This window comes from Triturus cristatus, chromosome 4_2 (genome assembly GCF_964204655.1).
Source record: "Triturus cristatus chromosome 4_2, aTriCri1.1, whole genome shotgun sequence".
Classification (NCBI taxonomy): Eukaryota; Metazoa; Chordata; class Amphibia; order Caudata; family Salamandridae; genus Triturus; species Triturus cristatus.
In genome coordinates, this window is record NC_140586.1 from 364,317,523 (window position 1) to 364,343,491 (window position 25,969).

The 25,969-nt window shown below is 42.8% G+C and overlaps 1 protein-coding gene across 1 annotated transcript in view; it reads right to left on the reverse strand.

Moving 5' to 3' along the window:
- The window catches only part of SOAT1 (sterol O-acyltransferase 1), a 240,174-nt gene that overhangs the window by 73,723 nt on the left and 140,482 nt on the right, over nucleotides 1-25,969 (reverse strand). Inside the window, exons 4-6 of the mRNA XM_085601804.1 lie at nucleotides 7,724-7,872; nucleotides 7,065-7,124; nucleotides 1,625-1,732 (exon numbers count right to left, since the gene is read on the reverse strand). Coding sequence (XP_085457930.1) covers nucleotides 1,625-1,732; nucleotides 7,065-7,124; nucleotides 7,724-7,872 — 317 coding nt within the window. The remainder of the gene's footprint in view (nucleotides 1-1,624; nucleotides 1,733-7,064; nucleotides 7,125-7,723; nucleotides 7,873-25,969) is intronic.

Genomic DNA, 25,969 nt, shown 5'->3' on the forward strand with positions numbered 1-25,969 from the left:
TCTGCTGCCTACTTAGACGACATTGCGGTCTATAGTTCCAGCTGTGAGGAACACCTGCATGACACCTGGTAGATAAAGGCAAGGTGCAGACCCTTCAGGAAAGATAAAAACCATAAATGCCTGGGAACACCTAAAACCCAAACAGAAGTGAAAGCCTTCCTAGGTCTCACTGGCTATTACTGCAGATTTGTTAAGGGCTATAGCACCATTGTTTCCCCCTTAACTGAGCTTACTTCCATTGAGCTGCCCAGATTGGTAGTCTGGACAAAGGCTCATCAGAAAACCTTTGGCTCTCTAAAGGAAGCCATGTGCACAGCACCAGTGCTCAGGGCCCCTGACTTCTCCAAGGCGTTCATCGTGCAGACGGACTCTTCAGAGCATAGTAAAGGGGCAGTCTTAGCACAGCTGAATGAGGAGGGACTAGACAAACTGGTAGCCTTAATTAGAAGGAGGTTATTTCCGCAGGAACAGAGGTGGAGTGTCATTGAAAGAGAAGCTTTTCCCTGTGGTCTGTGTACTGAAGTTGAGACCATACCTGTTCGGGACTGAGTTCTGGGTTTAGAAAGACCACAAATGGCCCATGCAGATGACGGGTGAAAATCCAAACTGTTGAGGTGGTCCATGTCCCTACAAGAAATTGACGTTTCTGTGGAGCATCCCCCAGGGACTGACCACGCCATAGCGGATGGTCCTTCCAGATTCTTCCTCTTAAGTGAAGAGAGTTCCCAAGGAGTTGGGTAGCGCTCCATACTTTCAGCTGGGGGGGGGGGGGGGGGAGGGGGGGGGGAGGGGGCACATGATAGACCTCATGGCCTTAAAGTGGTCTTTCCCCAACTTTTTTCTTGCCTCCCTCCAATGTTCTATACTTGCTTTTGTTGGCTATGGGACTCTGTGCACTTTACCACTGCTAAGCAGTGCTAATGTGCTTGTGCTCTCTCCCCTAAACATGGTAATACTGGTTTATCCCCAATTGGCATATTTAGTTTACTTAAAAGTCCCTTGTAAAGTGCACTACATGTGCCCAGGGCCTGTAAATTAAATGCTATTAGTGGGCCTGCAGCACGGATTGTGCAACCCAAATAAGTAGCCCCTTAACCATGCGATACATGTGTTTCCAATTTAAACACAATTATAGAACCTTTGCACGAAACCCATCAATTTTGATATTAAACTCAAACTTAACTGAGCTTTTCTTTCATTTAATTTGTATTGCTTTTTTTTATTCATAAAAATTGCTTAGGACTTGTTTGAAGCCTCTTCCCCTTTTACAATGGCTAAATGATATACTTTCACCACCAAAAGTTATGTATATTGCTTATCCACACACTGAAATATGAATTATTCAGGGTAAATGCTAACAGAGGATATCTAATCTTGCCAAACCACAGGCTGAAAGGGTCAATTCTACCAAAGGGATGCTAGTGTAAACAGGATCTATCAAGAGCACGCAGGTGGGCCCAAGCCTCAACTAGAAACTAATTATCATAAGTTCTTCTCACAAACAAAATATAATCTAGGGTTGGTTGCACTAAATCGCGATCCACAGAATCCGGTTTTACAGAGGTAAAAATGGCTTTCCTGCGATTCCTTGTTTAAGCTTGCATCACTATTTGAGTTCTCTTACCTGCCTTCATCAATGAAGTCCACGACAACCGTGCTCAGGATAAACAGAATGAGCAGGGCAATGAACATGTGATAGATTGTTCGGATGTGGTTGACTTCGAAGAGTTCACTGCAGAGAGATGCAAGGAAATGATGAAAAAGACAAATTACAATTTGAAGAATACTTTACAGAGACATGGCCACATTCAAATCAGCACAGTTCAGAAGCCATCACTTACCCGTCACAGTCCTTTATCACAGACAATGCTGCACAGTCAAATTCTGTTACAAGACTTACCTGAAAACAGAGGATGTTGTAACTTGAAATCCATTTACAGGACACTTTGGACATCAGCGGCACTCCAAGGTCAACAAGACTCAAAAATCAGCACAGTGCAGAACTAAATCAGTTAACTTTTGTTGAAAGACACATGGCATGGCTTTATGCCGATGAGGGGAGGACTTCATTTGAACCAAAGAAAGATACAGTCTGTGATTACCTTTTCTTAGAGCCAACTTACTCATTTCATTAGCATTACACTTGTATTGTAAACACTTCAAAAGCTCTGCCTTATTGATATTTCAGGTTCCATTATTGGCATTTGAGTAGCACAAATGCTGCCATTGGTATGGATCTCGTAGAGATGTCAGCACTACAGGTCACATTCAAATATGGGTCTGAGGTTCCTGTGGTAGTCCAGAATATCTGTCTTGTGATAATGTATTATGTAGTGATTTTAGTTTGAAGCCTACCAGACAGTGCAGCGGTCTGTTTTGCTAAAGACGCCTTGGGGACATTATGAAAGCTTCCCTGGGAATGCATTCCATCCATTGCTAACCAATGGCTTTGTAGTTTGCAACTCGCAGTTGCTAGCTTCATATTTGCTGCCTTTAGGTGTTTTAGGCTGTCCATCTTGAGACCGCCCTTTCCGTGGCGCTTAGCCTATTTACTGGATTTTCCCACAAGTGCTTGCATTTTGTAAAGAAGCCCTTACATTCTGTTCTCATCTTGTCACAATTGCATTCAAAGACAGAGGTCAAAAGTTAAGCTCTGTCTTCCAAGGGAGCTTAGTATTTTACTTTTCTTTCTCCGACATTAAAGTGAGAGGATATATGTGACAATCTTGCTGTGAAAGCAAAGGTTTTTTTCCTCGCACAAAACAAAATGTAAATGTTTGTAAATGCACTGTACAGAAATGTCAGAATATATCAGAATGAGGAAAGCACAAATTAAGCACTTTTTTGTGTAATTCTGAAGTGTTGTGGAAGCAAATATTTTAATATGATCATATCAATATACTAGGTGATGACTTTTCCGCACATTGTTTGTTTGCTCTATACTTTCATCAGTAAAACTGTATGTGTATGGAAATGATATGGTAATTTAAATTGAAAATGTGTGGTCTATAATGGGAGTGTACTCCCACACCATGCATACTTCACACTATAACATTCCACTCTATGACCCTCCTCTACATGGGCAAAGTGGGCAATTTCCCAGGACCCCCACCTCCAAGGAGCTCCTGGGAAAGTGACATTTTACTTTTTTACACTTCTCTCTATTTCTGTCATCCTTCAACATACAATTCACTATTATTTGCCAACATAAGGCTTGAATTTTCAAAAAAAGGGTACTTAAATTCAAAGTTGCTCTAAACAGGGGCCCCCAAAATATTTGTTGCCAAGGGCCCCCCAAATCCTTAACATGACATTGCACTTTATAACACTAGCTTTTAGTCATGCTGAACAGAAGCCAAGTTGGTGCACAACATGGCTAAAACACATTAGCAAAGACAATAGGTGTTGCATAGGCGAGACCTTTTGGTTTTGGCTTTGCTTGTCAATTGAGAAGGTAGTGTTTATTCACTAAGCTACGGGTGTATGATTGTGTGCCAAGGCAGAAGCAGCATTTTCAATTAATTGTGAATCTTCTAGGTCGAGGAAATCAGAAACTACCTTGAGTATGAGGGATAGACAGAGATGAAGCACCACCAAGTGTGCATGGCTCTACAGCAGAAGGTACACAAATCTAAGAGGGTAGGTAACATGAAGTGTGGTTCACAGGCGGGCCACTCCTGTCAAAAACTATGTTAAAGAAGATGTTTGAAAATAAGGTTGAGAATAAGGCCAGAACACATTTTCTGAAGAAATGGGTTCTACAATGAGGAGAACCAAATACAATTTTGCAAAATAACTTCTTGCAGGGTTGGACAGAGCCTGAAGTGGCTATTGTGGCATCGAGGAATTGGTATAGAAAAAATGAAACTGGTTTCTGGAAAGCATTTCTTCAGGAATCAGAATTGGAAGGGAAGGATGATAATCTGGCAATACCTCCCTAAGTGAATACTGGCCACCTGTGGAAGGTCACTGGTTTTGCTGCAAAGGATTTAGAGACAGCAGAACCAAATCCCTCAATTTCAGCCCAATGGAAGGGTAGGAAAAATAAATGATACAAAACAGTTTGCAGGGTATCCTTGACTTCTGCACATCTATGACAAACACTGTTGTCACTCAAGGTATGCTGAGTGGCAATAAGCTGGACAGCTAGAAGAGGACTGGTCAGTGTGATGCAAGGCAATAATGACAGAGAGGCAAGAGAAGGCCCAAGCCTGTCCAATGATCAAATGCGTATGCCTATCCAAGAATACAGAATAACAGCATAACAAAACACAGAGGGTGACTCATGTCAAACAACAAGATAACATGTAAAGTATGGCATGCATTAAAGGGCATCTTTGCTTAAGAAAAAACATTCTCATTTCCTATTCGAAACACACAACAGCTACTCAGAAGAGCGGAATAACTTCATGGAGACTATTCATCCTTTGTTTTGTCCATACTTCTCCAAAGAACCTAGCTGCTGAAAATGGGATCAAAGTCCATTAGCAGCAAATACCAGCCGACGCCAAGATATTGACCAATTTATTTTTCCTTTTTCGCTTTGAAGGCTGAACACAAAAGTAATATAATGCCTCAAGTCTTCAGCACCTGTTCCAAAGCCTAAAAGAAAAAGTTATCTATCGTTGGTAAAAGTTTTTCTGGTGGATGCGCTAGTGCAGACTTGCCATCTTATGAATATCTCTAGGAATCAAAATGGATCCACAGAATTTTCTCAGGAATGCTCCAATGCACCGATAGGTGTCACCATGTGACTCTGGTGACACCATACCTCCTGTGTTGTGTGTGGCAGGGTTTTCCCGTAAAACATACCCGTTTCATACAAGCCAAGCCGGACTGTATTCCAATATAAAGCACTAACTGTTTGGACATTCATTTCAGAACTGTAAGTTGTTAAAGTTCCACAAACATAACAGAACTGAAACTTTTCACCTCTCAAAGCTTCAGGGCTAAGTGCAGGGATTAGAGCTACAAGGCTGCCATGCCTCCGACAAATCATATTTCAAAGGAAGAAAGTAATGGTTACATTTGCTAAAGCTGGAGCAAACATAAGAGAAACAAGTTCATTCTCCACTTTCCAGTGAGGAGGAGATGGCATAAAGGAATGAGAGCATCTGGAGGAGGCAGACATGAGGGCTGATTGCTAAGCGGGGCATGCTGTCACATCTGACTTACAACCCTTTATAAGGTACATACACAGCTTGCCATGGAAATAATTAGGGAATTCCAATAACCATTCAGCCATTATAAGAATCATTAGGCTGAGAACACATGTAGCTATTAGGTGGGGACTACAACTAATCAAAAACGGAATGTACAGACATGTGATGAAATATGCTATGGGGTTTCCTAATGTTCATTTTGATTTACATCATGAATGTGGATATTACCATAATAATTGGCCTCATTCTGATACACAAGAATTATAGTATAATAAATAACTATACGTTTTAAACTACCAACAACGGAGATCAGTATCTTTAAAGTTCCTTTGAAGAAGAGTTATTCTGACAAGGTTGTCAGACTCCTAACAATCCTTATCTGAAGGAGCACAACTTGTTTAGCGAGGAGTGAGAGACACCTGCCAGTTCGCCTTGTCTCTGAAGAGGGGGTGCTATGTATTATTCCTTGTGGTGCTCTGGTGAACAAACCGGGGTGCCCTCGTATTAGGTGTGGTGTACGACATCCAAATGTGAAAGAAAGGAACATCATATAAGCGCCCTCCCTTGTGCTCTGAAGTCATTTTCCTAATTCTCTTTCCACACTCTCAGACGTGCAAGACTACAAAACAATTGCAGGTGACAGTGTGGAAAACCTAACTTAGAAACTTAGTATGACGTTCGGGAAATCCATCCGCAGAACTGGAAGATAGGCGGGCATTAAAGAATCTGTGGTTAGATAAAATAAGACGATTTCATAGCAGTGCCTCCCAAAGGTGTAGAGTATGGGGAGTGGACTCAGTCCAGAAAGTCTTGTCTGACTGAACAAGCAAAATGGCCCTCCTGTTGGGCCTGGTTGTAAAGGTAGTACTATTTAGTGAACATTTGCATTGACAACCATATTGCAGCCATGCAGGTGTCCACAAACAGCAGCGCACACTAGTCCGTGCTCTCCTAACGTCCTCGGCCCTGGTAGAATGAGCCCACAGGCTTTTGGGGACTTGCTCCTTGTCCAGTGTATAGTAGGTTTTAATGCACTAGACTATCCACGTTTAGAGGGTCTTTTCTAAACACAGCCTTCTCTTCCTTTCCGCCAGAAAATCCTACAAAGAGTTGGTCATCTGCACGATGGTCCTTTGTGTGGTCAATGTAAAGACACAACCCCTTTTATTTCCCACATTCCAAGAAGAAGACAAGGAAGGGAACCAAATTCTTTGACACCCAAGACCGATAAAAGAACTTGCAAGTTTAAAGTGGTGCATTTCATGACAGCCACTTACGCTGAGAGTCTTATACTCAACACACCAACTGCCATCCTAGGACCTACGATAAGGACTAGGATGGATTCAGTGCCTCAAAACAAAAATAATTGTCAAAAGAGTTTCCATCTGGTGAATATGAACCAATTCTGATGTCACTTTGGTAAGGAGTTCAGCAACCAAATGAGTGTTTTAGATGGGTTAGGCTGGTTAAGATATGGATTTTATTTTTTTTAAGAAAAAGGAAAGCACAATTATTTTATTAAGAGCATTGGCACTAATCAAAGGGTGACAAGAATATTTGCAGATCACAGAAACTAGCTGTAGCTAGCAAATGTGAATGTTGAAGCTCTTCATGTGTTTAACTTCAAGGAAAAGGGCTGCATAAAAAAAAAAAAAAAAAAAAAAAAATCATACATGCTCTAACCAAAGATAGCAAAACACTTTCCAAATTGAGGCAGCTAGCAGAGTGCACCAGTCTACTCACACGCTTAAAGGGAACCAAAACCGTTTGGCATAGCTTCCACATTTAATAATCACTCCTTCCTCCATACACACAACCGCAAAGACCAAAGGGATTGAAGACCCAAAGTGCTCACCCACACAGCAGCAGAGATCACTATTAGATAGAAACTTTAATACTCACTCAAGCAAGGATCGCCTTGATATGAAGAGCTTCCCATGCTCAATAGGTGCTCTGGTGCCTCTGAGGGAAAATAATTGATCCAATCAGAAAATAAATGCAACACAAGAGGCAACAGAACAGTGAAGCAATGGAAAATGGGTACAGGAGAAGAAAGATGTAACAGAGTTAGACTTGAACAAAACATTGGAGAGGGAGGGTGGGGTTGGAGCTAAACGAGATAAGGGATGACAATTAACAGGGGGGGGGGGGGGGAGAGAAAGTAGGAGGCAGGGAAAAAAAAAAAAAAAAAAAAAGAGGATTTTGCATACAAATGGATTGAACAAAGTCCCATTAAAGGAGAGGGAAAGGAGGTAGAGTTCGAAGAAGAGAAAGATGAAGCGAAAGGACAGAATGAGAAGACCAAGATCGAAAAGGCAAGAGAGAGAAAGGGGAAAGAGAGGGCAAACAGAAGAGATAACATATGGGCAAGGGGAAATCATGGGTAGCAGAGGCAGAAACAATGGTGTACAAGTACACCAAAAAGTGGTGCTGGTACATGCACAGTAGAGGGCACTTATAGAAAGTAGGAACAGAATAAAATGGAACGCTAGGAATATGCCTATAAAAAAAACAGAAGGAATTAAGAGTAAAGTGGGTAACAAGAGAATCTACCGCAATACCTGTGTTTGATGGAATCCTTCTCAAAAATACCAGGAGTGAAGTTTGATGTAGATGACATAGACTCCAACAAGGTCGACTCCTCAATCAAGTTATCCACAAACTCACTGAAGTGGGTGTCCACTTCCTTCATTAGATCAGACTTCATAAGCTGTGAGAAGTATAAAAAACAAACAGTCACGTGTGGCTGATCAAAGGCAGCAGGGCACATGGGCATAGGCAGGATGCTGCTCCCCACAAATGTATTATGCACTTTATTCCCAAACCAAGGACAAGATGGTATGAAGGACACACTTTATTAAAATGTTTCTTTGATACTCGTTCAATATACAATTAAAAGAAACATCAACAGGACAGTAATTGCATAGATTAACAATTTAATTTTAAAGTGCTAAACCCTGTATGGAATAGCTTGGCCATTAAAAATTATAGGTATTTTTGAGTTCTAATACAAGAGATGTGGACAAATGTATACCATATAAACATTTTGCCTGGCGACATCTTGAAATTACCGCTATCCAGTAACAAATGGTTACTACATGATGGAGCTTCTAGCATGTAGGTCTTTGGAGAATGACTACAGGGGAAATCATCCTGGATTACTGACTAGTTCATTTTGCTGATTCCTTAACTGGTAAATCTGCAGGCTTAAGAGGGGTTTTTGACACCCCTACACAAAATGCCACTGACTGGATCTTGTGAAATGTCTGGCAGACAAACCAGAATTACACGTGGTTTATTTATGCTTCCAGAACCCAGAGACACTTAAAATGCCCATCATACTTTGACTTGCAATGTATTTTGTTTGTAATACAAGATGCAACAGTCTGAGATTGTTATACTACATTCGGATAACTGTAAAAATGGTTACCGTGGTCACTATCTTACATACTTTACTGCATTCACATTAACCTACTACTATAGACTAAGTATATAATTAATGTTCTTAATACACTTCTCTCTCAAGGTAAGTATGGGTGGAGTTAAGAACAGTAAAAATATACTTCCCTTGCAATGTAGCAGCACGTGGATATAGCAGGTCCTCTACTACTGTAGTTCGATACCATAGACTTTAATATACAGAGACACAGGGCTGTTTTAAAACGTCAGGCCATGTGGTTCTATCTGTCCCAGATATCACAGATCTGCAGTAGATCTGAAACATTTTTATGTGCTACCTCACTGAGGGGGTTTTAAGAAAGAATGCTTTATGAGTCCAGTAAAGTATTGGGCCTTAGCCAGAAGAACAAACCAGTCACTTGTGCATTAATTAGGCTTAATGTATCAACAGGACCTTAACAATCAGCATTTAGATTAAGTTTGTATTATCATGGCAATAACCACTTCGCTATGTGCATGTCTTTGTACCAAAAGAATCTTTTAGTAAAGTTAGAAAACTGTCTTAGGGTAAGTGTTCTCTTTGGGAAAGGATAATATACTGTCAAAGTGGGCATAATGCTGTGGATGGAGAGTCTGAGGCTAACATCTATAAAGATATAGGACACTGAACTGCGACAACTTGTACAAATAACATTAGAAAATATTTAATTCCACATTGAGAAATGGCGAGCACACACACACACACACGTGTGTAGCATTCTTTTCCTTCTTATTCCCTTTTAATTTCTGGTCAAACCTTTGATGCAATCTGTGACATTTTGTGTGAGGTCATGTGCAGCGTATGGTCTGGAGAACAGTTACTGTTGCATGGTTGTTGATCATAATCAAAACGTACCAGCTTTTAATGGCAATTACGATGTTTAATACAAGGTGTCCTTTTCGGATATGAATAAAATAAATAAACCTCCCCCATAACTAACCCCTTTAAGCTCTGGCTGAAGTAAGAACTTAGTGTACAACCCATCTAGCCAAGTGCAACAGGTTCTGCGTGCAAGTCAGAAAATGCCCAATAATTAGCACATAATCCACCAAAACGTAACTGTGTCACCTTTCACAGAGTTCAGCCTTCAAGCAGCACCCTTTGCAAAACCATTAGAACCCTAAAAGCTCACCAGATGCAGAGGGCTAGGGGCAAAGGCTTTGGCCTTGGACTACCTTTGGTGAACAGTCACTGTGCACCCAATGTCCTCTGCAACTAATCTTGCCTTTTAGTACAGAGCAGAGTCCACAGAAGAGGGGGAGAGTTCATTTTTATTACCTCTGATCTAGTGGACTCAGTCTGCAGGCAGGAACCTCTGTGATGCAGACTACATAAGCGTACCATAGGGTGCACTCTGCAAACCTATGCTGAGCACCACACAGGAAATGGAAAAGTGTGGGTTTCAGTGGAGGGAAAACTGGTTCGGCATGGGCTGGACGTTGATGCACTCCATCCCACCAGGCAACGCACAACAGATTAGCATGTTATCACTCCTACAGAAGATAAAGACAAAAGAAGTAGGGAAACCATAATCTTGTGTAGACCCACTCTGTCTCATCTACAGACACCAGCCATTCTCCACATGGTTTCATGGTCCTTCGCCTGTTAAACACACGTTACTCCACACACACATCTCAACCTAAGAAAAGCAAGATGTCAGTGAAGGTGGACGATGCCAATTTTACATGGGAAGAATCAGTAGCATTCCTCCTCACCAGGCATGCAGCTAAAAGGCCTTTTCCCCGTGACTACTTGTCAGCATAACCAATCAACAGTCCACCATATCCAGGTAAGTAAGGGCAATAGCCACCATCTACTATGTGTTGAGGTCAAATCTGGGTGCACCTTCTAACTGGAAGAGGGTAGGCTCTACTTTGGAAAGTCACATAATTATGTCGCATATACAATGAACTTGCAGGCTGTCAAGTCCATTGCCAAAAAACATACCGAAGATCATAAAAACTAAGAGCAGGGTAGCACAGCTTTTCCAAGCCATGCTAGGACATTTGTTCCTAAGAAGTGGGCATTCATGAAACACTTCAACTACTTAAGGAGAGTAGGTAGCTACTGCTATTATAACATAAAAGATTGTGTAGAATCACCTAATCACAATCGAATTTCCATCACACTGTTTTACATGTGGTTATGTTCCTTCCCCCTACATGTTGTCTGCCTTTATAAACATTTCCACGAAGGCACTGAATAGTACAATACACTTGGAATGGAACCCTCCTCTACCCTTCAGTGGTAATTGAATAGGTCCTACTCCTTCCAAGAGATAATAGCCTACACAAAAAGTCCAATAATCAAAGACTGTTAAAGCACTGCAAAAGAAACACATTGACACAGCAGCTCAACTGCCCTCAAGTGTGGGTCGCGAGCCGAATTTTGGTGGGTCATGAAAGTCCAAGCAATAAATATAGATGCCTTTAAATTCTGTATTTATCTTGTCACATTTGCTGAGCTTCAAAGACAGAAGAAGTCAAATGTCAGGCTTTGTCTTCTGACAAACTGCTGCTTATTTTTAATTTTATTTCTAACTTGGGGATCGGTGTTTACAAACACCTCTCGCTTTGGAGTCAGAGAAAGTAAAGCAAATTATGTAACAATCTTGCTAGGGTACTGGGAGTGCAAAACGAAAGGCTGTAGGATGTCATTTTTATGCAACACAACATGTAAATATCTGAAAATGACAGCTACACATTTAAGAAAGCAAAAACTGAGCAAATATTTTGTAACTCTTAAGAGTGATAGAAACAAAGAATGTAATAGGATCAAAACAAATCAAGACGCTTGGTGAATACAAATGATAAATATTCACGGAAACACGATTTCCGCATATTATCATTCGTGTGCAGTACTGCCATTAGTAAAACGGTTTCTCTGTGGAAATTTAGGGTAAACATCTATGAAAGGTGCTGTCTGTAAATGACAGTGCGCTACCACACGGTGCCTTAGCTACACTACAATTATTTTAAAAAAAGCCCACCTCTTGTCCGTTAAAGTGAGTCGCAAACGTTTGCTGTTCTAAAGTTTTAAAACAGTTTGGGAAGCACTGCTATATGGAGGATTCTTTGTGTTTGATTTAACTACTGTCACTAAGTGGCATATACATCTCATGTCACTGCTCATTCTTTACTTTGTAAATCCCAGATGGCAAAAATGTAGATGAATGGATTGTAGTTTCTCACAACTCCATGTGAATTCAGTGTCATGTTGCACTATATATACTAAAGGGAACCAAATGTAAACAATAACAAGCATTTGCAATGCAATAGGTCTCGCAGTTACTTGAGTTTAAGCTATTGGTATTGTAAATGACAATGCCCTTTATTTAAGTTTTTAAAACAAAAATAAAAGGCATTGTTATTTGCAATGGTAATAGCTCAAGCTTGTGTAAATGCGAGACCTATTGCATTGCAAATGCTTGTAATTTTGAGGGCCCGTTTATCTTTTCATAGAGAAAAACCACAATGATTATGACTAAAGCCTCTGAAGCTGGATTCTCACAATACGTTTTAAATAGTCTACGAACCTTTCATGTAGATGGAAAGGCTGAATTCAGCTTCAACGTGCCTTTGATAAAGGCATCAAAAATACTTCAGAGAGAAATAAACTGAAGTAAATGGTGCACTCTGGAAAAAGCTAAAATTTTACTAAGTTGCCTGCCTGAAACAGAAAGCGGACTCCTCTTATTCAGTTTAATACTGCTGGCATATTACTGTCGAGTTTAACTGAATGCTATTCGTCTCGATTTGCTATTTCACCGGGCTCATCTTTTGTAAAATGTATTTGATGTACCTGTTCTGTGCGACTACCCAGTGTATGCAAATCAACACTCCTTTCAGACGATGCAGTAAGAGCAAAACCGTAGCCAGGTGTTGCTTTATTACAAGCATGAATGTTATTTCATCAATCGATACAATAACAACATATTTGAGATGGTGTTTGATTAAGTTACTGAATTGACGTAGCTAGATATCTATAAGAGATTATTTTTTTTGTACCCATAGGCATTGTCAATGCTCTGCAGCATTGATAAAATTACAAATAAAAGCGCAATTGTGTACAAATGTGTTATCACGAATCTGCAATTTTCTTTCGCCATTTCAAGATGGGTTACGTCCTTCGGAGCGGTACATAAAAGCACGCAAAAATATATGTTTCCAAAATTAAATTGCAGCTTCCACAGGCAAAAATAAATATATAATTCTTTTGTAGAGTACAGCAACTGCAAGCGGACGGGGGGGTAGTGGGCGACAGGGAGCTTGAGGTGGGGGGTTGTGGGGACAGGGAAAAAGCAAGTAAAGCTGATGTGTAGGAAGCAATGAATGAGGCAGACAGAAGGCAGCAACAGCTCGAGGGCTGGGACAGTTTTGTAGGATGCTTGGCGGGGGAGCGGACCTTGTTGTTGTTAGTGGGGGCTGGGGTGGTTGAAAGAGTGGCGCTCACATTTGGTTGCTGGGATTAACAAGCCCGGCGGAGCGTGGCGCGCGCGCTTGGCGGGGGCGGGGGAGCGGACCCTTTGAAGTGCTCCCAAAAAGCGGATTGCATGGCGGCACGATGCGCGTGATTGTGCGCGTGCTAGCCATGCAATCCGCTTTTTGGGAGCACTTTTAAAACCCGCTTACAATAGTCTCGCTTTGCCATCGCTTGCGTGATAGCAAGGCGAGACCTAAAAAATGAAACAGCAATTTGTCAGAAGACATAGCCTGGCATTTGAAACGCAGCAAAGGCAACAAGATAAATCTAAAATGAAGATATAAAAGGCATCTTTATTTATTGCTTGGACTTTCACGACCAACCAAAAATTGGCATGTGACCCACAATTTGGGAAAACATTTGTCTAGATTCTAGAACATAAGGTTTTGGAGAATTTACAACTGTTGATGACTAGGATTGCAAACTGTTTTCTCAGATAGTCCCCTCTACAAACCGCACGGGGTGGGGGGGGGGGACACAAGTTGTGAAGATAGTGACGGACCCCCAGGTTTAATTATGTAACTAGGAATATTGCCTCTTCCAATACCCAAGTGAAAGCTGCACGCCCGAAATAAAAGTGTTAACATTCATCTTGGCGGGCAAGAAACCTAGCTTTAAACCATTGAAGCTGCATGCAGACACTAGTGCAGGGGGTTGAGGTAGCCGGACATGTATCTCTATTAGCTTGGCACCACCTGTCGCAGTTAATGTATTTACTGGTAAGCAACGACGAACAACTAACGTGGGTGGCTATGGAGCAGACTACAGTCCAGGATTGGGATACCCATAATGACACCATGACATTAAGCTCTTGCTTGCCTACCATGAAGGCAATGAGGCAGTCTTGGAGAGACTCACAAACTATTAGGCCAGGATAGCCACAAACAGAGGAGTGTTGACTTGGTCCAATGGGGGCATAAAAATAGGACACAAAACAGTTAGGAGGAGACCGTGGGAAGGAAGAGGGATAATTATGTTGAGAGACCCTTTTGAAGAAGACACACTTAAGTTCACCAAAATGTTTAGAGCAGACTTTGGTTTACCCCAGATGCAGTGTTGATAATACTGACAATTACAAGCGCTCTTAGATTTCTCCAGCCCAGCAGCATTGCACAGCCCGGTTGGAGAAACATTGCACAGACTCTCTGTGCCTGAGCGAGCATTAATCAAGCCCGCTCAGCCCAATCTCCACACTGCTCTCATGCTTGCAAGCAGCGCAGGGATTGATTGGAGAGTCCGTGATACTATCCCTGGGACTGCTTAAGCAGAGGAGCACGAGGAAGCTGGCAGCATCAGATAAGTCCTTTTTTTTTTTAATTATTAAACCCCCCGCTGTGTAGTTCCCGATGCCCCCACCTCATTGGTCTTTATCGGTGTCGGCCGACACTGTGCAACTAACAACCATTGACAAAGCCAATAGCCCTGGCTTGTAGGTGTAATGTTACTTGTTGTATTATATATCTGGATGCAGTTACAGATAGAGCAAAATACCAGTATGGCGGCACACTAAGTTAAGTTTGGAATTTCAACTAGAGTGTGTTTAAGCGACGCCCAATTACATCGGCCACACCTCTTTGAAAGACCCACCCCAATTTTTTATTCATGCAAAAAAATTGCAAACATACATTAAATAAATTTTAAAAAATCACTTTGTTTTATATCTAACGTTTAAAAACATATAGATGAGCACAACATTTCAACACTATTAAACTCTCAGTCAATGAGGGAATCGTGTTAAATGTGGTCACTTGCTCGACTTGGGGAGTGCGGGGGGGGGGGGGTTTCATAGATACTCAACGACCAAAATGTACATAGAGGAAAGAGTTGAGCAAATGACAAAGAACCACCAGTTTTTAAATTCCGGATAATCACACTGATACCTAACAAGTTTCATGTTACAGTTTAATAAAATCACATCTAGCCATCCACTGCAGTTCTCGAAGATGGGGCTACAACAAGGGCGGGGGTACATATAAAAAGGAGCGAGGACTTCAGCACTGGTGTTGAATAGCCTCGGGTTATCTAACTTCGAAAGACAGGCAAATATAACAGACTCAACGAATCTCCTTACCTCGGCGCCGCCGCTCCGAATGAGAAGCCCCCTCCACCTGAGGGGGTGCCTCCCGTGGTCGCCCCCAGGGTGGCGGTACCGGCCCTGAACGAGAAGCCGGTGGCCATTCTCCTGACTCAGCCCACGTACCACGCGGGGCACTCCAGGCTCATGCGGCCCACGAAAAGACAGTGGCTGCTGAGGACTAGTCGCAGTGGCGGGGCGTGTTTACATCCCAGCCTCACAAGCTAGAGGGGTGGGGGAAGACGCATGGAGAGAGGAGGACTCGCTCCACACAAAGGCGGCTATACGACCAAATGAGAACCGCGCGCTCAATGACTGCGCACAATCACATCAACGAGATGACTCCAAGAACAGTGCACAGCTTCGCGCAATGCATGCCAGGCTCAAGTCAGTCGGGCCAGTGACAGCGAGGACGCCACGCCTATGAAAATTCTAGTTCGGGCCTCCCACTTGACACAGCGAATAGGAGAGAGATCAATGCAAGTCAAAGGAAAGTAAAAGTAAATAAAGTACGAAGTCGTCAGAGTATAGGAGTTAGGAAAACACTTTTAAAAGGTGATGCGTAGGGAAGGAGACGTTCTCATCATGTTTGGTTACCCGTCCAGTTATTAATGCACCGTTTGGTCGTTATCTATCGTTTTCACAAGACGCTCAGAGTTTAAGACGCTTGTGGTACGCCGGTAATCACAGGCAAGCTGGTAAGTTTCTACCAAAGTTTAATTCCAGTAAAATTGACCCAAGTTTAGAGAGCGAGCCGGTCTGAGCAAAAGACCTCCTGCAACTGCCAAAGGCAGAACGTTGCGCAAAAGTTTGTGCACAGACAGTTCCTCATAATTAACGTGGCATGTGGAAGCATGAATACACAAGACAAGCCCGGCGGAGCGTGGCGCGCGCGCGCTTGGGGGCGTGTGCGTCTGCGCAAGCGCGTCTCAGAAGCGCGTCCACAGACCCCGATCGCTGCGCGTGCCCTGGTCTGTCTCCCTTGGGAGCAAACACGGCAACAATAAGTCTCATTGGCGGCAGCGCTTCGCGCTGCAACGCCAGCGAGACCTAAAAAGCAAAGTGACAATTGTGGTTCCTTGGGCTGACGTCCTTGGAGGAGATTCAGTTCAGCAAGTGTGCCAAACAAGTATTCCCACTCAGCCACTACTATCGATTCATGTTTTTCTCTTTGGGAATGAGACAACGTTCTTCTACTGCTTCTCTAAAACAGTCTTTTGGCAGATCGCCCCCACCTCGATTTATATTTTCCCCGTTCAATATATACATTTTGCGTTTTGTTACGGATCATCAGGTACCAACTCTATCAGCAAATGTAAGCAGAAAGCACATAAATATATGTTAATCTACATTTATTGTGACATGTTGTGACTGACAGACATCCTTTGAACAACACTCCATTGCTTTGTAGCTAGTCACCACATAGAAGTCCTAGAACTACAGGCATGCACATACACAGCATTTTCTGCCAACTCCTCCCTCAGCAATGTTTTATCTTGACCAGTGACAATGTCCTGCATTGACCACTAAATTAACAGCTATTTACTACAAGAACGCAATTCAAACTGCACAGGACTCAAACTTCACTCTGCAAATAATGTTTATCTTTCAGCACTCCAAACACATCACCCCTGTGTCACTGCGCCGTTCACCGTCACTAGCACGTTCAGTGCACACTTCTGTGTTATGGTTACTGTATATAAACTGTACTGTAGTGCTTTTACAACCACTTACAAATAATACTATATACCCTACGAAATCATTTTGTGGTCTCCCTTGTCTTTTTTCCCCCCCATCAAGTGATTTATACTATCTCTACAATTGTCCTCCTTAATGATTTCCAGTTGAGACACTGTTTTGATCCATATTCCACCCGGTCTCACCTGGGTTAACTTCTGTATTTTGTTTTGCTGCAATATGCAAATAAGCGGTTGCAATCCACAGATGGTCAGTCCAATCATGAGAAACCTGGATTTATATTAGCCAAGAGGCGTGGAGTATCGTTAACTAGCACCAGTACTATAAAGAGAAATCCAAAGGAATAACTGAAAAACAGCTATTAACAGCATCTATGCAGTTTTAACAAATCTCTAATTGATGGGATATTTCTTTGTTCATATTTAACATTTAAAAAAAAATATCTATATATATTTTTATTGAATTCAAGTATGACAAGCAGACTACAATCATCTCAACCATATTGAGCGTAGTAATACAATAGATACTTGCCGGCGGGGTATACCTTCAACAGGAAATTCTAGCCACATTTGTTACATTGTCAGCAAGCTCAATCTTTGTGCAATGGCGTCATCTTTGGTCAGCGGGGGTTCACAGAGTCCACCCCTAAAGGAGTTCCATTTGCTCCAGACCTGGGTCCATTTATTGGGGCACCCTCATGCCATAGAGATTGTTTTTTTCGGTGACCATGCACCAGTCCATGTCCTTACTCCAGTCCACTAGTCTGGGCAGCTCTTGGGCCTTCCATAGCCTTACTATATTGCGCTTCGCCACCATCAATCCCAAGGTTACCCACAGGCATTCTTTGGCGGCCAGGTCAGTCGGCCCCCAGGCGTTCAGTGGAACCAATTTTATATTGCCATCAATTTTTTGTCCCAGTACCCGCTCCATAAGCGCCACTATTCCCGCCCAATATCTCTGGATAATCGTACATTCCCAAAGCTTATGGATAAATGTGCCTGCTTGCCCACACCTTCTTGTACAAGCCTAATCAGGGTTGTATCCCATTCGGACCATGACTGACCCGGATAGGTGCAATCTGTGCAGGATCTGGAGCTGCACTAAGCGTAGCCTAGAAGAGATGGCCACCTCTCGGGGAGAAGCCACCGCTGCCAGCCAATCGTCATCCTCCAGCCCCGCCACGTCGTGGTCCCACTTAGATCGCAGTAGGTCGAGTGGGTCCGGCAAGTTGTTTATAAGCTTTTTGTAGATGAGCGATATAGCTTTTTCCGGCAGGTCCCCATCCAACACTCTGTCCTCCAGTGGAAAGGACTCAGGGAGCGGTTCTCCCTTAGTGAGTATTGCGAGCAGGGCATGTCTTATCTGCAGATATCGGAAGTGTTCAGAGCGAGCCATATCGTAGTCTTGTTGCAACTGATCAAACGGGACAATATCTACCAACCTCCACAGGTCGCCCACCTTAGAAATCCTGATAAGGTCCCACCAGTCAAAGCCCTTCGAACTAATCAAGCGTCCCAGTTTGCTGCAGCAACAGAGCGGCGTGGTCTTCGTGATCCTCCCGAGACTATCAGTACGAACACTATCTATTACCATGGAAAATGACCTTCGCACCATCACACTCACTCCCCAGGAGCCGGACCCAAACGCGGAATGGGCCACCAACTTGAAACCCCATCCGGTCGTGACTTTGCATGCGTTACCTAGTAAGTGTGTTTCCTGCAAGAGGACCACATCCGGGGAATGAAGCTTGAGGAATTGCAGAACCACACCTCGCTTGATTTTATCCCCCAGCCCGTTGACATTCCATGATAGCAGTTTGAGCCCAGGCCGAGCTATCCCGTCACCCATTGTCTAAGGTCTGAAAGCAAGGACACTGGTGGCTTTTCCCCTGGGTGTTGTAGAGCTGTACCTGAACCACCTCACTGGGCTCAATCGCACAACACAATTGTATAGTGGTTATCGATGCTCGATTACAATCATATTCGTCATACTTACAAAACAAACCTGAACAAGACGCCCCCCCCCTCCCCCTCCCAGCGCCAAAGAAAGCAAACAGAACAGCGATCAGACATTGCATTACTACAAAACCACTCGTGGCACAGGAACCCAACACACCAAACCCAAAGAACAGAACCCCCTCCCTGCATGGTGGTGTCAAGGGCTCCCGCCCACCCAAACTAGCAGAGCGCCTATCACCCACTCCTGAAACTTGTGGGTGCGTGCGTGCGAGCGACCAACCGGGCACCCATACCGAAGACTAGGACAACTGGTAAACATATTAGATAAAGGAAGAAAATCCAAGAGCACCCCAATATCCAGTGTACAGTGTGTCTAATATTTAGAAGACCCATAACCACAGGTCTTATTTAACATTTCTAACATGAGTAGACTGGATAATTTGTCTCAACTGATTTGACAGGAGAGCACGCCATTTAATAAAGATTATGGCACACCAGACTTTTTAGGTTTGGCCTGACAGCGCAACTGTCAACTCCTTAAACTGTACACGAAGTGACCTTTGGCTACGCTCATAGGAGTACTACCTTCGCACCCCATACTACTGGTTGCTTGGTAGATCTTTCCATGTGTGGAGTGCTTGCACTGCCAATGCTCGTTTCCAGCAGAGCTCGGGAATCAAGCAGCATGCATCAGTTTCAATGGTATTAAAATATAGCTCCATTTTGTACCATTACATTCTGGAAACCATGTGCAGCTATACTTGCAGACCCACCCGGGTTTGCTTTCATTCTGCGGTATAGCTGGAAGCCACTTGTAACACTTTGGAATACATGTAGATTTGTCTGCATGAAGATTGCAATTTAACGGAGAATAAGGTGCAATTGTGCAGATCAGTTTAGGTCAATGTTATGGTGTTTGGTGGACTCTTTCACATTTCCTGTTGATTCAGAATAAACAGTCCACTACAAAAATGTGTATCAACTCAACTGCATGGCGTGAAATCTTTACATCTGATGCTTGTGGTCGAAGGAGTCAAAGGCAGCAGTGACAGAAGCACTGTTATAACTAGCACAGCTTGATCAGCAAATTGACTGCAAACTTTGAAAACTTCTATAGCAGTTTTAGTCTCCTTCATATGAAAGGGGGTTATTAATAGGCTGATAAAAATTTGAATTCAATAATAAATCAATCCCTAGAAACAATGTATCCTCATTATGATATAACCAGCAAAATTGCAACATGAGCAGATATTCTAATCTTATAATGTTGCAGAAAAATAATAAATAAAAATGGGTAAATAAAAGAGTGAATACCGCAAACAATAAGGCCGAAACCGGTCTAAGTCTAGGTTGCTTGTATTTCCTTGTAGACGGGGAGCATCGCCTGTCAGTTCAGGATAGACTGTGCCCCTGAGGAGCAGTCAGTGCTTTATGAAGGCATGACAAGTTGATTGAAATATATCTATATATATCGAATACAAATCAAATTTCTTAAACTTAGTTCATCATGGACTGTCCCTCTTAAGAATGGAATTGTTCGACATGGAGATCGTTTTTAAATGCATTATTGTTATGCTTTTGCTGTGTGGAGGGAAGTGCAACTATTATATTGAGAAGCGATTGTTACTAATTTTTCAAAGTGAGACAGGAATCCATCTGAAAAACTGAAGGTATTGCAGAGGCCCGAACGCTTACAATTAACGTGATTTATCAGACACACAAGCCACGAATTGTATGTAACCTCTAAAGAAAAAGAAGGTTAGAAGAGACATAACGAGGAGCAAACCAAGGCAGCTCACAATTTGTGACTGTGTAACCAAGAGATCTGTGAATTGTGATCCTGTTCGTTTCAGATGCGTGAGTGTTTACCCTTGATTTCCTGAAACTGGGACAGGGGAGATGGTGCTGGTGTCAGGCTGGCGTGTGGGATTCCCCAGGAACACTCACTTGATGGTGGAAAGATGCCTGGAGTCTGGCAGTATCTGGAAGGTCTAAGGCAGATACATTAACCCAGAAACTTTAAGCATACCAGTGTTGGGACTTTGCGGTATGATTAGTGAGGCAATTCCAGACTCTGCTGTATAACTTATGGGTTCTTGCTGAAAAGAGCCCATTTCGAGGCATTGGAACATCCCAACAAAGTGACTTCAAACACCAAACATAGTCCCATTGAAAGGATGCTATGGGGAGGCTTTGGAGTTATGAATTCCCATGGGGGACTTTGTCAGTGGTCTGGCACCAAATGTAGAGGACCAGAGATGAATTTACACCAAGGACCATTCTATGCGCAGGGGAAGTTGGACAGGGTGGCTATCTCGACCATTTAGGAGCTGCTGGGATGGGTTCGTAGTAACTGTCAGAAGGGGAGAGTGCAACTGAGAACAGTCGGACAACAAAACACACAGCAAGATGGTTACCAGAAACCAAGATTGGGGAAGGAGAATAGATGTTTCACTAATGTGCCTTAACTTGCCACATAAGGTCATGCAAAAAGAAGCATAGATCTCGGAATTAGATGTCATGGTCAAGGCACTGAAAACAAAGTGTCCAAATGCATGGAGACCTCTATGCAGCTTGAACACCGAGCGCGGGACAGAGAAGGTTTATCAAACTCATGTAACAAGAGGTCCTGGGGCCGCTGAAGACAGGTTAAGTACATAAGAGAATTCCTGCTAAAGAAGCTACAAGCAATGATGGGGAAAAAAACGATATCTCTCATATTTGAGCATAGTCTGCATTGTGTCTTTTAAATAATTGTCACATACCTTATTTTGAATAAACAGCAAAACCATGGGCTATCAAAAATTGTTATTCTGTGCAAAATATAGTGCAGAACATTTATTAAATTATAAATTTTTTTTTTTTTAAAACAGGATTTGGTAGCATTCATTGCCTGTGTTGTATAGTTTGGGTTTTAAAAAGGTTGTGCTAATAGAATATTGTCATACTTCAAAATGTTCAGCATGGCTGTTTTTTGTTTTTTTTTGCTAATGGTGCACTTAGATTTTTTTTTGTTGTTTTTTTTAAGAACTTTGATATACTTGATTTGCTGCTTCTGGATTAACTGTAATTTCCTCTCCATTTTGCACACTGCAAACGATTCATTCAGCTTGAAAGCATACAGATAAACGCCAGTGATTATTTCTAATGAGGGGGCGAAATGCAACAACTGACATTTAGGAGGTTTGATTTAATTTCAGATATGTATTTAAATCCAAAACACTTTACCAGAAAAGGTAAATGCCTAGGTAATTTCTGGATCAACGGGATGGCAGTTTGCTAATCCAATTGCGAAAAATAAGGATATTTTATTCGGCAATACTGGTGGACGGACACATTTTAACTTTAAATGTATGGAAAAGTTGCCAGTTCAAGCTTCTAACCCATGCATACGCGGCGCTACACAACTGTAGACACACCTCCTTGAACCACAGCCTGAACTTCAATCAGCCCACCAGCCACCTCCGATCCACATCCCTTTCTGTAACCCTCACCCTCGCATCCGAAGTAGGACATGAAGATCGCGCCTTCTCCTACCTACCAGCAAAGACATGAAATTGAGCGACCTTTTCATCTACGCACTGCCCCATCTCTTTCAGAGTTCTGAAAGTTCCTGAAAAGTTGGCTAATCAACTGAAACCTGCCAACGCCTGGATACCCTCATGGGTGACAAGAAGCACTCTACAAATCTACTGATTGAATGAATTTGATACACAACAGCATAAGTGATTGAAGATTCAAATGGTTTGTCACAAACATTGAAGCATTTCAAAGCCAGAAAAAGTGCTTGGTGCTAGTGAGAGAATAATCCGTTCAATTCACTTAGTTCCTGGATATTTTAAACTCAATGCAGATTTGGTTTTCTGGTCGACAGTGATGACATTTAAGGGAGTTGAATCTGGGTCAAAAGACGTGAATGAGCTTGGTGATCAAGGTTGGGAGGAAAAGAATTTAAGGAGTAGCATCTGAGGTTAGGCTCCTTGTGTGGGAGAAGGTTAAGAGCAGGAAGCAGGTCTTTGCGCTTGAAGCTGGGGTAGGGTGTATGGTTATCTTAGAGGAGCTGGTTGAGAGTTCCTTTCAGGTCGCATTGGTTGTCAATCCAGGGTTCTACAGATATGGCTTAGGTGAATGATGGTTGACAAAAACTCTATAGTAGAGCTGGATACATCTGTCATCAGATTTTACTTGCCTTAAGCTAACATCATGATACATAAAACATGTGAATTTTGATCTATTTAGTAACTTTAATAGTTTATAAATGCATATGAAGTAGGGATCTCAGTATGAATGGTTGAACACAAGATTTCTCAGATCTCCCAGTGCGAGTTGTACACAACGTATACTGCACTACATGTTGCATTTAAAACATGTAATAGTGTCCCTGGACTGGCCACAATTAGTTAAGAAGAATGCTATATAAACATAAGCAGTGTGTATCAATCAAAGACAAAATATTGGCATACCATTTTTTACAGTGTGAACTACACATCAATGGGCAAATGAGCAAAGAAGAACTCTAGTTTAAAAAAATAACAAAATAAAACTGATTTACACTAACAGGGGTCACAAACACGAGTATTTACGGAGTTTTGTGAAGTCTCTACTCTATTCCCAATAAAATATAAAAAGGCATTTAATTTTTTTTTCCAAAAACGAAGCACGGAGGCTGTGAGGTTTAGATGCTGAAAAATTAATTAGAATGCAGCTCCAGCATGACAAGCCTTCGTTGTGCATTTTATGAAGGATGGTATTTGCTGTGCGTGACGCATAAACAACTGCTTAAAATGTCTCATTAACTCAGTCAAAGATTTTATTGTGAGACACGCTTAACATGTGAAATCAGAACTAATCACAAAATGTGCAATTAAGTAAAAAAATTGGATGATATACAACTAGAGAGTAAAAAAATAATTTTGCATTTTGTTTAAGGCTCTTTAAACACAATCCAAAGCTTCTGCTCAAAATCATAAAAACTGTTAGCTGGAGACCGATTCATAGTACAAACCTATTTTGCTCAGCAAAAAAAAATAGTACATTGATCTCTTTTTTTTGGTGGCGGAGCAAGAGACCAGTGCCTTAGTAACTACCCAAGTGTGTGCATGAATTTCAAGATAACCCAAGTGTTGGTCCTATATCCAGTGCACTTCAATGTGTAGCCATGTCAAACTGCTGATTAGGTACGCTTGAAAGTGTGCAGCCATATCTTTAAGGAAAGGATTTTTATAGTTTTCTGTGGAAATTGCTTCGTTCAATAGGTATGGCCATTTGCAATACACTGCTCTTGTATGAAGCACAACACACCTGCTCTGCAGACTATCTTAGAGGGCAATGTAATGCCAATCCTTGGTTTATATGCAGGTCTGTTCTGTGCGGGACAGGCAGAAGAACACATTTCTGCAGTCCGTCTTTAGTCTACCAGTGGAACAGATTCTGGCAGCAATCAATATGTCCCCTTCGGTCAGTTCAGTATCAACTTTATTCGATTAATAAAAAACTTTTTTTTTTTTTTAATAACTTTATTTAATGAGTTTAGGCAAACAAATTGACATTGAAACAAGCTCAATCTCGCCCATTTGTGACCCAACAAACCATATGCCTACAGGTCCCAGCTACCACAACATACATTGAGGGGGCAGAGGCTATTCCAACACCGCAACAAAATTCACCTGCGATTTCCCCCTCTCTAACCCAACTCCCCCCAACCCCACCCCCTTCCCTCCCCGGTACCGGTGTGCTACCATTCCCTATTAACGAAAAGACGAAGTATCCCTTAGTCTGTAGCCAGAGAATGTGAGTCGGAGTAAGCGGAGGTATTTGGGGCATGTGACTTCCATTAAATTCGTGCGCCAGCAGAGCCAGGATGGGGCGCCAGATAGTGCAGAAGGAGTCCGATGAGTGAGTCAGGGTAGCGTGTATGCGTTCCATCCCAATAATGTACCACAGTTTGTGTAGCCACCCGGTGTGCGTCGGACGAGTGTGTGTGCCCCAAAGTGATAGGAAATGATGTACCGCTGCGCCCATTGCTAGCCCCATTTGTTTCTCCCGAATGGACTTCAACGGGAAGGTGAGTGTATTAGGTAACCCTAGCAGAGTATAAGCAGGGAAGCGGGGAATTTCAGTGTCAAAGTAAGTGTCTATATCGTCAAGGACTGTTTTCCAGAACCCGGTCACCTCCCTACAGTCCCAAAGGATATGTCGCAATGTGCCCTCCTCATCCCAGCCCCTCCAACAGGTAGGGCTTCGATCTGGGTTGATCTGATGAAGGCGGGCCGGAGTCAGGTGCCAGTACAGGGCAACCTTAACCGCGTTTCTAGCGGTATGATTCGCTCTGTAGTAGATCTGTTGCCACTCCTTTAATGAAAGGCTTCTACCTAACTCCACCTCCCACCGTCGTTGCCCAGCCGAACGCTCCGTAGAGGCCGGTGGTCCCAATATAAGATATAGTTCAGAAATCAAATGGCTGTCGGAGTGCTTCGATAACAGCCACTTCTCATAGGTCGTAAGGTGTCTATTCAACAACGGGCGCGTGTCCGGATGAAGTAGCCAATGGCGCAGTTGGAAATATTGGAATCTTTTGGGGCGCTGAATGCCGTGCCAGTGAGTCAACTCCGCATAGGGGAGGAATCCATCAACATCAAAGACGTGTCCTGCAGACCTACAGGCCGACTCCCGCCATTCCGGAAACGCCATCGGGTCAAGTCCTGGGGGGAAGGCTGGGTTATCGAACAGTGGCGTCAACGGCAAGGGGAAGGTCGTAAGCCGCAGCTGGGTCGCCACCGCATCCCAGGTCTGCACCACGGAGCGCGTAATGGGAGATCGATTGAGGTACTTTGGTCTGTCTGCAGGGTTCAGAAAGGGTATCTTCCACAAGAAGAGACCTGCCATAGCTCTGTCCTGAAACAGCCATCTCTTCTCAGACTCCGGTCTAATCCATTCCACAAGATAGCGTAGTTGCGCCGCCCTAAAATACGTCAGTAAGTGAGGAATCCCCAACCCTTCTTCATCCGGAGAGCGGTAGGCAATGTCTCTACGGACCTGCGGGTGCTTCCCCGCCCAGATGAAACGGAGTAGCTCACGCTGCAAAGTTTGGATGTGCCGCATAGAGGGCCCCACTGGTATCGTCTGAAATATATAAAGTATTTTAGGCAAGATGGAC